This window comes from Anoplolepis gracilipes, chromosome 10, assembly GCF_047496725.1.
Source record: "Anoplolepis gracilipes chromosome 10, ASM4749672v1, whole genome shotgun sequence".
Taxonomy (NCBI): Eukaryota; Metazoa; Arthropoda; class Insecta; order Hymenoptera; family Formicidae; genus Anoplolepis; species Anoplolepis gracilipes.
In genome coordinates, this window is record NC_132979.1 from 220,952 (window position 1) to 233,373 (window position 12,422).

Sequence of the window (12,422 nt, forward strand, 5' to 3'; positions counted from 1 at the left end):
GAACTATAAATACCATAGAGATATATATAGGGCGCGTTCGGGGAGACACTATTAGCACTAACAGCGTCATTCTATCTTTGTTCAACTTTTAATGAGTAACAAAGATAGAATGACACTGTTAGCGCTAATAGTGTCTCCCCGAACGCGTCCATAGAGTACGGGAGTGCTATGCTAGCCCGTGAGTGGATGCGATAGAGAAATAGAAGGAGAACGCTGCTATATGGGCCCCTGCTATCCTTGTCTATCGCGCATGCGCAAACTGATACAATAAACATAGACAATAGACATAGACAAGGACAGCAGGGGCCCATATAGCAGCGTTCTCTTTCTATTTCGCTATCGCGTTCTCGGCCCCTCCCGTACTCTATATATAATATCTCTATGATAAATGCCGACCATAAAATGGATAATATTGAAAAAAAAAAGACAGAACAATATTTTCATTAACGATATTCTTTTCAAATTATTTACGTAATATTACTGAAAAATAATTTCGCTACTATCGTAATTATATATACGGTTAAACTGTGGCAATGCCAAAGAGTAAAAAGAAACTTTTACTCTTTGGGCGATGCTCAGTCCATTCTATATAATTTCTATATATCATGCTTTTTCCTTACTAACTTGACGCTTGACGCTGATTGGATCATATGACTTGCAACGCTGCGACGCGATGCGACGATGCGACGATGCGACTAATGTAGAATGATCTTTAGGCTTCTCTCTACCATCTACCATTAGTACAAACTCTATGATTAGCAATTAGCATATATTGTCATTTCTCGTTGTTGACAGTTCTTGAAAATGGCTTTATGGAATAGAGTGCGATTAGATTTCGACGCTGACGATGAAACTATTAATTTCGGCACACGGATAATCACGGAAAATAATGGTTCGCTATATGAAGCGTGTACTGTAGCAACGATTCAGTCCTCTGAAAAGGTACTTTCTCGTATTGCTTTATCAATTCTTACTTGACCAATTTAACGGTTACACAGCAATTACTTTATTTTCCATCGAAAAACAATATAATGATTAATTAAAAATAAAATGAAAAATCAAGACTTTGCAATAAAACTTCAATAAATTACTAATATAAGATAATACAGTTAATATCATATAGTTTTATTTGCGATATGTTTTTTGTACAATATTTAAATCTATGTGAAATGCGCATGCGTTAACCTGTTGCACACTATTCCGTGTCTCGCGCGTAATTTAAACTACTAATCAATTCACTTATATTTATTAGTCGTTATATATATATAAGTTGCAAAAATTTAAGAGATTATAATTATAAAAATATATATATATATATTATGCTTCACTAATCAACATGTTAATCGATATATATTTATCATTAAGGTGGATCAAAAACCAAGCATTTTAGCATGTCTTCAATATTCTAAACTTTGTATAGCAATTGATAAATCCATTACAATATTTGAAAATGAGATGTACGATAAAATATTATGCAATATTAGTTTTCCTTCCATGATAGTCAATTATTGCATTTCAAAAGATGGTTCCTTTTTATTTGTGGTACTTGCTACTGGGATTTTATATTGCTTGCATTTACCAAATGGAAAAAGAATTTTTACAAAGTAAGTATTTAATATCTTTTTAAATTAATTTGTTATCATATATTTAAAAACAATCATTGTATATAAATATATTGGAAATATTAATGTCAAAATCTATACAAAATAACTTGTGGTTACAGAACTATACCTGATGATCAGGATAATATAATACAGATATTTTTGAAAGAGCAAAATGAAGAAATCTTTATAATTCTTGTTATGAATACTGGAGTTATTTACAGGTATTATATATTAGTTATTTTTATTACATTTTATTTTTTCATATTTTAAATTACTATGTAATTATTTAAAAAATTTTAGCTTCTCCAAGTTTTATCCTAAAACTTTAAAGATTGCATTGACTAACGATGATAAAGATGTGATCGCAGAACATGTAACAAATATTCAATGCTCTCAACTATTTAAGGGATTTACATCTGAAAAGGTAAAATATATTTTTTTTTATTTAGATTTTATATATATACAAAATCTGTGTTCTGATATTCACTGCCAGTACTGAAAATCTATAGTTTATGTACTATAGACATGTACACTATTTTTAGTACTAGCAGTATTTTAGCAGTAAATATTGGAAAATAGTCATAGTTTGAACTTTAAATAAAATTTGTATGTATGTATGTAAATTTTGCTTTTTTTCTATTTTCTATATTACTTTATTAAAAATGTATTGTAGTTTCTAAATGCTGCGATAGATGAATTGTCAGACGAACTATCAATAACCATGGTTGGAATAAATTCGATCTTTATTTGGCCTAATGAACAACACAATAATTTTTCTAATGTATTTTCATTTGGATATAAAAAAATACAGTTACTATATCGTAGCAGGTAATTTTTAAATTATAACAAATATAATTTTTAAATTATAAAATAAAAGTTTGTATTTTTAAATTTATCTCTTTTTCATTAAGATTACATGTTATGTATAAAAATTATTTTTTTTTTAGTAAAATACTTTGTTTGCGTACAGATTGTACATTAAGTATTATATGTCCAAACACGTTACTTGAGTTAAAAATATATGACGGCCCAGTGTTTGATTTTACAGTAATACAACACAATAATGTTAATCATTGTGAAATTTTACTTTTAACACAATCTAAACAGAATACTAGTATGTATGTATTACGTCTTATTTCTTACCCAGGTAAATTATATTAATTAGAGAATATTTTGCCTTTTATATTAAACCTTTTATATAACATAATATATATATTTTTTTCTTTTAGATTTTGAACAGAAGTTGGAAATTAATGTTTCTACTACTACTTATTTATTAGAAGTTTTATTTGCCTCTAATAATATACTTTATATAGAAGGTATTGCTGCTGATAATGAAGTTATTGATGAATTTAGGCTAAAAACGATATCGGAAAGTATTCCTGCAATGCGTTTAGCGAGATTATTAAGGAAGAAACAATTTGATGCAGCTGAAGCTTTTGCAAAAAGATCAGGTCTTGCCTTGGAATCCGTTTATTGTTCTAAAGCAGCATCATTCATAGAGCAATTCACATTCTGGACAAAATCTACTCATTTAATTAGTGTAGAAGCACTAATAAATGTTTTAGATAAAATACAAAATATACAGTATGTGATTGAATGTTGTAGTAAAGTCCATATTCCCGACTATGTACAAATGAGACGAATATATTTATATGCTCAGCAAAGAATAATGCAAGATATAAAGGTATTTTATATTAGCATAAATAATAATATATCACATAAACTTTAATAATAAAGTAATATTTATTATTTTTAGAAAGAAAATATAAACGATTCATTGAATATTAATCTGTCTTTGATAAATGACAGTTTATTCAGACTTGAGACTTTCCAGATGATCCAATATACTGAAGAAAATACATCATTGAATTATGATACAGATATAAAAGAATGGATAAGATTTTTGCAAGCAAATTTATTAGAAGAGTATACTACTTATTTATGCATGGTACTATATCTTCTAATTATATACTATATATATTATGTGATCTGACAATGAGTAAAAAAAAAAAAAATAGATTTTTCTTATATGTTTAATGGTTTTACATAGGGTCATTTAAAATCTGCTACTCTAATTTGGACGAGACATCTTCCTGATATAGTGAAACATGTATCTATGAAAACTGTACAAAACATTTTTGCAATGTTACCTGAAGATACAGCTCCGTCATATTTATGGCCATGGCTTACTCATTTTATACCTACGTTATTATCTGTATTACCTGATGCAATAGATGAAATTATATCTTGGGGTTTAAAAAAACTAAAACATCTTGAAATATCTTATCGTACTGTATGGCCAGAAATTGGCACAGATTTTGCTAAGAAGTTTATAAAATTGCTTAAATTTGAAGATGGCCAACAATCTATATATTTTTACCAAGAATACAGATATCAGAATTCTCTATTGAAGCAGTTTATGTTTTCACTTCAAGCTTTATTTGATATTCAACAATTGAAGGACATTTACAGGTTAGTGGTATTATAATTTTAAATAACTCAAAAATAAATGTTAAATAATCCTAAAATTATGCTATAGATTGAGAGTACCTCTTGATATATATATTGACTCACCTATAGAAGCCATGCATATGTTGTTGGATGAAATACATCTTGACAAAATCTCAGATTTTGTCAATACATTTCTAAAACAATATGTATTTAATAATAATTTACAAAACGATGATGTTCTCTGTACATATATACAGGTTAGTATAATTTTTTTGTTCCATAGTATCCTTTTAATAAGCATAATTAAATATTCATTTTTTAGTTAAATTAACTATATTTACTGTTAACTATATCTACTGTATTGAATTAAGTATATTTTTTAAACACTTTATACATTTTTTAAATAAATAATATCTAATATTTTTAGGAAACCATAAAGAATTCAAATAGTTGGTGGGTCAGTGAAGAAGCTCCATGGGAAAAAAGAATTACTATTATAATAGAATTTATATATAATATAGAAGTAAATATTAGATATATACTTTTCATTGTTTACTATATATATTATAAACTAAAAAATATGTTTTATTTTATTTTATATTTCATGTTGTGTATAGGATCGACTGAAGCAAACTTTGACAGTTTTAAGAAAGGCACCAGTACCTTGGAGTTCAACTATAATCACTTTGGCAGAAACAAGCAGTAACATTGACCACGAGTTATCTTTTGAAATTAAATTAGTACAAGATTATGTCCCAATAAAACTCGTCTTAAAAAAATATGGATATGCAACAATTGGCATAAATAATGTTAGTATGTATAAATGCGTCTAAAACGTCTTCATAGCCTATATTCAGAGTCTTATATTTAAGATCGTTTTAGAGTTTTAAGATTCCATTCATATGAATATCATCAGATTGAAGAAAGTCGTAAGACAACCTAATATGACTTAAGATGATCTTACATATAACATAATTTAAGATGATCTTAAATATAAGAATAAACTATGAATACGGGCCTATATATTGCATATTAACAAATGATTTATTTTTAGAAACTAACATCACGTATAATTAAAGAAGATCGTGATTCTGTTATTAATGATATAGATACAATAACTAAAAAGGATCAGCAATTAAGGCAAGATGCATTTTGCCGATGCATAAGCTTTCAATTAAATAGAGGGTATTGTATCATGCTTTTATCTATGTCGTTTATATATGTAGAAGAAATCTTGTGTATGCGTGCGCATGCGTGTGCGTGCGTGCGTGCGTGCGTGCGTGTGTGTGTAATTTTACTTTTTAATCTGTTATTATTGGTTTAGAAATTTACAGAAAGCAATGGACATAATATATTATTTAGAAAATGATGATATCACTGATGCTTTATACTGCTATGAAGGGATTATTAATTATATTATTGCAGCTTCTTCTTTTCAGGTAATGCATTTGCATAGTACAATATTAAATTGACGAAGAAATAAGAAATTTCTCTATTATAATTAATAATAATAATTAATTATGTTCAATATTTGATAATTAATTATTTTTAATCCTTTTTTAGGACATGGCAACATCTTTGACTTGTCACATGAAAATACTGGATTGTTTAGAACCCAAAATAAATGATTTATTAACAAAATCAAATGTTTGTTCTTTGCGTTGCAACAATATTATCAGAATGATAAAAGATTTAAAATTATTGTACATATTAAAGAATAATTATAAGATTGATATTTCATTGAAAGATTATCATATGCAGAAGAGAGTTATATTGCAGAACTATATCACAAAATTGCTTTCAAGTAAAACTTTGAAAATTTAATTCCCTTATAACTAAATTTTATATATATATTAATATTGAAAACTTTTATTTTGGTAATTTAACAGATATGAAGGAGTGTGATTTGTCAATAATACACAAAACAGTTGTTAAAATTGCTGAATTGCTAGGATTAGAAAAGTCATATGCAACTTTATGTTTGTTAAAAGGGACGAAAAATGTAAACACATTACTACAACTTGTTAGGTAAATATTATATAATTTTTTTACATATGCATATTATACATTATTTTTGTATGCACTGTTTTTTTTTTTTTCAGTCATGATGAAGATTTAAACATATCAGACAAATTTAAATATATATATAAAATGTGTCTATTAGCATTACAAGATGCTGCTGTAAACATAGATTCTGTAAAAGTTATCAAAAGCTTAAGTGCTTCAATATTAAATAATTGTCAAGATGGTATGTATCAAATTTGTATTATTAATAACTGAAATAGCATTAAATAATTGCAACTAATATTTCAGGCGATTTAGAATCTGCAGTAATATTACATATTTATGTCAGTGCATGTCCAAGCCTTTTTATTCAACATTGTTCTAATGTAAAACAAGAAATTGTACCACAATCTAGATGGAAATTATACTCCATATATAAAGATCAGGCAATATCTTTGGATGAAAGATTATTATTTCTATTCAATGAAGCATTAGGTCTTTGCTTATATTGTTCGACTCAAGATGATAATAATGAAATTAGAAATTGCAATGTATGTATTATAAATTATATGTGGGTGCACATGTCACATTTCATTTATAAAGATAGTTTGTAACATGTCTGATTATTTGTTTATGCATATAGGAACAAATGGATCAATTATTAAATAGTTTTCTGGAAAATGTAAAAACGATGCAACATCAATACCACGATTATTCTTTATTACAAATTTTCAAAACGTTTTATTTCATGTACTGTAGCATATCAGTAAGAAACAAAATTATAATAGAAATGCAATCTATATTATCTCAGTTATTGAAGAATTTATTAAAAAAGCTGTGTATTGAACGATCGTTCGATCTTCAGTTAGGGCTATCTTGTCTTTTTATGTTACCTGAATTGGAGGCGTGTACCTGGCTTTCTACGATTTGCACATTGTAAGAAAATTAAACAATTTTTCAATAACATTTTCTAATACTAATAATATATTTTTTTAATACTAATAACATATAGAATATGATAATTTAATAATATATAAAAATCCAAAAAAAATTTACAGTCAAACCGATCATATTCGGCATCGTACAATTTCAACTCTGGGATATGAATATTCGCGCTTGGGACAAAATCGATCATTAATACAGATGTTTGAGAATTACAAACTACTACATATCTGGGCACAACGATTGTCACATTATTCGATAACTTATAAAGGTATTTAAAGACATAAAGATTTATATATTATTAACGGATGTAATTTTGTATTAAATAAAAATATTTTGTTTATATGTTAACGTCTTTCTGATACATAGAATATATAATTTACAGAAATTTTAATGAATGATGCTTCAAGTAAAAGAGAAATTTTAATGCAGATTGTAAGCAATAATCAGGAGAACGTAATTCCCTTATTAAAAGACTATTGCTGCAGTTTCGGTTTTAATGTCAACGATTGCCTTTTACTTTACTTACAAATATTATTAAAAACGTGGAATCCAACAATAACAAGTTCAAATAAAAGTAAAGGTAAGTAAAGAAAAAGTGAGATATAAGAAAATATACATGTATAATCGACATTTGTACATCAAAATATTTTTACTTACATAAATAATTTTGTATAAAAATATACATGGTTAAATATATGATATTTTACAGAATTACGTATTTGTCAAAATGAAGTAGATGAATTAAGAAAGAAATGTAACAAAATTGTTGCAGAATTAAGAGATGAATTTATATTAAAGCAATGTACCTCTACATTATACGAACAGGTAAGTTTTTATAAAGAATAAAAAATATTAATATTGTACTTTTTTATTTGTATGATATAAATTTTGCATTTAAATTTAGATCAATTTTTATCATTATGAAGTATTAATCATACTAATGGATCTCATAGGAGAGAAAAATATGCAAAAGAGAAATTATCTCTACTTTTTGCAAAATTACACTCGAAGTGGGTAAGTATAAATTACATTTTTTTATGAATAAATTTTGACTTTAACTCTCATTTATGCTAGGTCTCCTACTCAAATAGAACATGATGAATGGCTACAGCTTAATCCAGGACATAGCACATTACCATCAATAGCCCAATGGAGGCTTCCATTCTTGTCTAAAATTGACATTTGGAAAATTATTAGTACGTTTGTTTTAATATATATTACTTATTAATAATTTTAATATATATACTTATAAATAAATAATCATTTTATTTTATATTATTTTATATATCTTTTTATATTATATATATATATATATGTGTGTGTGTCTATGTATGTATGTATGTATGTATGTATGTACGTATGTATGTACGTATGTATGTACGTATGTATGTATGTATGTATGTATATGTGCGTGCGTGCGTATACACACACACACACACAGTTATTATTATAGACACCTTGTGTACCTTTATGTGTATATATTTATTACTATAGCTCCTGAATTGAATTTAAGAACGTACGATAAATGGCTTGACATCGCACCAATACTCAAACTAGAAAGGCATCTCATATGTACATTAGCTATTAAGGGCGAAGTGACTCGTGTGTGGGGACCTACTAAATCGGAAAACGCTTCATGGTCACTTTGCTCGAAGAACAGCACAATACTCAAAGATATAAAGAAATGTATACAACAAATTACTGGTTCAGACGGATTTTATTACGGCACTGCGGCATTATATTATGTTATAAATCATGTACCTCTTGGTGCTGATTGTGTTGCTGCCGCGAAAGAATGTTACGAGTATGCTCAATTGGCGGCGCAAAATTCTACCAAATTCGAAGAAGGAATGTTGGAGGTAACTTCTGTACGATAACTTCTGATAACTACCTATATGTTGTTTAAAAAATCATGTCGATTTTTTCTTTACATTTTACTTTCAGAAAATTAAATACAAATATTTGAGATTCACGTCCGAACATATTCTACGTACTTATGGATTAGAAAAGGATAAGTATCTTGCCCTGATCGAAAATCCATGTAAACTGATATACGAATTATATAATGATGAAAGCGTACCATTACGATATCGAACTGCAACCAATTATAGACCCGATATTAACGCTGCCGTTAATGAAATTGGCCAATTATTTTCATTGAATACAATAAAATTGCGTTTAGACTTATTGCAAAAATGGTTACAATCCGACGATAAATATACTGACACTGAATTATGCCAAAGCTTTACAGAGACAGCTTTTCTGAAAGTGAAAGAATCTGATCAGAACACAGACTATGAAGATAATTTATTTAAGTAATACATATATATATATATATATATTGTGTTTTGTTTTGTAATATTATTTATTTCTAGATTACTAATTTTGTTCTTGCAATTTGTTTGTAGGATATGTTATATCCTTGAATATGGAGATGTGGACTTGTTTGCACAGTTTCTTATAAATATTGGCTTTGGTGATCAGTGTGGTCAGACTCAATACAATTGCAACGTGCAGTATCGAGCGTTATGGGTTTTACAGAACATCATTGATACTGCTACTTTAGAGGAATTAACTAAGCAAGATATATGTACCTTTAGGTATATAAAAAGAAATTATATTATCGTTTATGACAATTATGAATTTATCCTATACTAGGAAGATAATTTTCCTTTTTTTATATTTCAGAAAGCATTTAAAGTCGTTACAATATGTTAGCAAATTAGAATCGTTAGGATTATGTTATAGCGTTAATTCGTTTGAAACGTGCTCTAAATGTAAGCTTGTTCAAATATTGTTGAAAAGTCAGCGCCATTCGTCCTATGCTCTTTCTGTTATGGCACAGATTTGCATCGAGTTTAAGATACATGACGTTCTAATTTGGGATAATATTTTGAGTCAGATGACAAAGTTACGAATGGTATGAAGATTATAATTTATCAGATATTACCTGAAATATCTATATCTCGAGAAACTATTAAAACATCTGTATATTTAGGTGAGTGAGTTGAAAAAAGTTTTGTTGCAATCACAAAGTGAGGACGTCATCGTTAATTGTAATGGCTACAAAGTAGGATGGCAATTGATTACTTCTGAACCATTTAGAGAAATCGATGTGAACCCGAATCTGCAACAAATTGACAGTTGTATAGAGGCAATCTGTCTATTATATTCGTGTCCTGTGATACATGAATTAAACTTCACTACTATTGTAAAAAATTGTTTTCAATGTAAACAGGCATCTCTGGCCGCGGCACTTTTACCATTTTTAGATGAATCAGAAAAAAAATTTGTTTTGGAGGTACAAATATTTTAAATTTATATTGTACAATCTGTTTAGATAGATATTATAAAATATTAATTTTTTTAGATGATTAATCAAAAATGTCAAATAACAGAACTCTTAGAAGAATTAAACCATTTATCTTCTAAAGGAATCCTTACAATTGCACATGTAAGTTATAATATTGTATTTATTATCTCATATATACATATATTTTGTAGACTCTTTTCTCTTTTTCTTCTTCCCTCTCTCTCTCTCTCTCTCTCTCTCTCTCTCTCTCTCTCTCTCTCTCTCTCTCTCTCTCTCTCTCTCTCTCTCTCTCTCTCTCTCTCTCTCTCTTTCTTTTTCGGAAACATTCCGCTTAACTAAATTTTGATTGATCATAATGATCAATGCTTGGAATTGTTCCACTGGATCAACCAATCAGACAATCTTACATTGCATTGATCACGTGGACAATCAAGTATTGTACCTTCTCTCCTTTCTTTCTCTTTCTTCCTCTTTGTGCTTTCTTTTTACTTATTTCTTTTACAACTTTTTTTTTCCTTCTTGCCCCTTTTTCTCTTTATCTTTTCTTCCTCTTTTTTTTCTTTTGTCTCTTTCTCTAATATATAAAATGAATATATATATATATATATATATATATATATATATATATATATATATATATATATATATATATACTTGGCAAAAGTCTGAACGCGCCCTGTATTTTGATCTAAATAAAAAATTAGATAATGAATAATAAACTTTCAAAATTATTTTATTCACCTGAAAATATAAGAAATAGAGATTTAAAAATCTATTTATTTAAAAAGTACAGCTTTTGCCTTTATAAAATAATGATTTAGGGTATATCTGTTTTCATCAAAATGACGATTTTGCCTTTATAATTGCCTTGCAAATTCTGGGGATACAATTTACACTAAGAAGATAATCTTAGAAAAGGTACTGAAAATATTTGGCGCAAAAAAAAAAGACTGTAAACAAAGCACTGAAAATGACAAGAATTTCAGTCCTTTTATTAATTGCATGCTTTCCTTGGTCAGTTAATGAGCCGAACCATATTTTTCCATCGCTACAAAGATAATCTAATGAAATATATTGATTAAATTTATTCCTTCTTAGTGTAACACAATTTTCAAAGGATGTGCTCAAACTTTTGTCAAAGTGTGTGTGTGTGTGTGTGTGTGTGTGCGTGTGTATGTATATATATATATGTATATATTATATATATATATATATATATATATATTATATATATATATATATTATATATATATCAATATTATAATTAAATTTTATAATTTTTATAATATATACATATATATATAAAATATAAATATTATAAAATTTAATGCACTTTTAGAAAATATTTTTTGCTTTTTAAATGTATTAAGCTTATTGTATTTTTTATATTTATAGAGCGTTACTATTCTGCAAAAATCAGTACAAGGATAAGTAGTAAAAAGTAGGTAATTGCGGACACACTGGATAGGAATAATCAGCTGTAAAGTCATAAGATTGATAAGTCATTGGGCTGTCGTATTGCTGACATTTTACTATTTATATAGGTAACTGATTACTTACCAGTAATACTTACCTATAATATTCTTTCTCACTATCTGACAATAATTTGTTTCCATTTTCCTAGCGAATTTATATATAGAGGATATATTACGTATCCTATATAAACTCGCTGGGAAATGGAAGAAATTATTGTCGGATAGTGTACTTATATATAAAAAACATTAATATAACTGTGGAATTGAATCAAATATTAAAAAAGTGATTTTGATTTTTTTTTTTTCAAAGCTCTGTAATTCGTACTGTAATAACGTTAAGGTCTTAGGATATTTATATAAACATATATTTATATAAACATTTTGCTTCTTTTTTATGACTAATTATCTCCTTGCTCAGGTTTTAAACCGCTCTGCATACATATTGTATGCAAACTATTACATTCTCTATGTATATAACTGATTTAATTTGTATTATTATCGTATTGCGATTTACAGCGACGTTGTAATTATAATTCGGGGATTATGTATTCAATAAAACTTTGAATACGACTAGTTAATTGAGCGTCGATTAATTAGAAATTATCGTACGATTCGCTATTTTTCATA

General features: G+C 27.3%; 1 protein-coding gene across 2 annotated transcripts; it reads left to right on the top strand.

Annotated features, from left to right (window-relative positions):
- The first annotated feature begins 741 nt into the window (after positions 1-741).
- On the top strand, positions 742-12,222 carry Rod (kinetochore component rough deal). Of its 2 annotated transcripts, none has more exons than XM_072900270.1 (31): positions 742-942; positions 1,366-1,604; positions 1,724-1,825; positions 1,905-2,028; positions 2,278-2,432; positions 2,552-2,751; positions 2,834-3,291; positions 3,364-3,555; positions 3,658-4,079; positions 4,147-4,315; positions 4,486-4,581; positions 4,676-4,867; positions 5,113-5,243; positions 5,383-5,497; positions 5,622-5,862; positions 5,948-6,086; positions 6,161-6,306; positions 6,372-6,613; positions 6,706-6,998; positions 7,121-7,275; positions 7,390-7,587; positions 7,717-7,832; positions 7,912-8,021; positions 8,082-8,203; positions 8,502-8,875; positions 8,952-9,322; positions 9,416-9,607; positions 9,696-9,927; positions 10,006-10,308; positions 10,378-10,461; positions 11,716-12,222. In XM_072900270.1, exons 1-31 carry the CDS (start codon positions 805-807, stop codon positions 11,749-11,751), a joined length of 6,087 nt encoding a protein of 2,028 aa, XP_072756371.1. In that variant the 5' UTR covers positions 742-804; the 3' UTR covers positions 11,752-12,222. The 2 variants fall into 2 exon arrangements, with proteins under 2 accessions (XP_072756371.1, XP_072756372.1); XM_072900271.1 differs by having other exon boundaries at positions 8,502-8,866.
- The last annotated feature ends 200 nt before the right edge of the window (positions 12,223-12,422 follow it).

Excerpts from the sequence above, each read along its gene's own strand:
- Rod (XM_072900270.1), top strand. The coding sequence starts at position 805 with ATGGCTTTATGGAATAGAGTGCGATTAGATTTCGACGCTGACGATGAA. Across the intron at positions 3,556-3,657 it reads ATACTACTTATTTATGCATG|GGTCATTTAAAATCTGCTAC; the intron begins GTACTATATCTT and ends GGTTTTACATAG. Across the intron at positions 4,080-4,146 it reads CAATTGAAGGACATTTACAG|ATTGAGAGTACCTCTTGATA; the intron begins GTTAGTGGTATT and ends ATTATGCTATAG.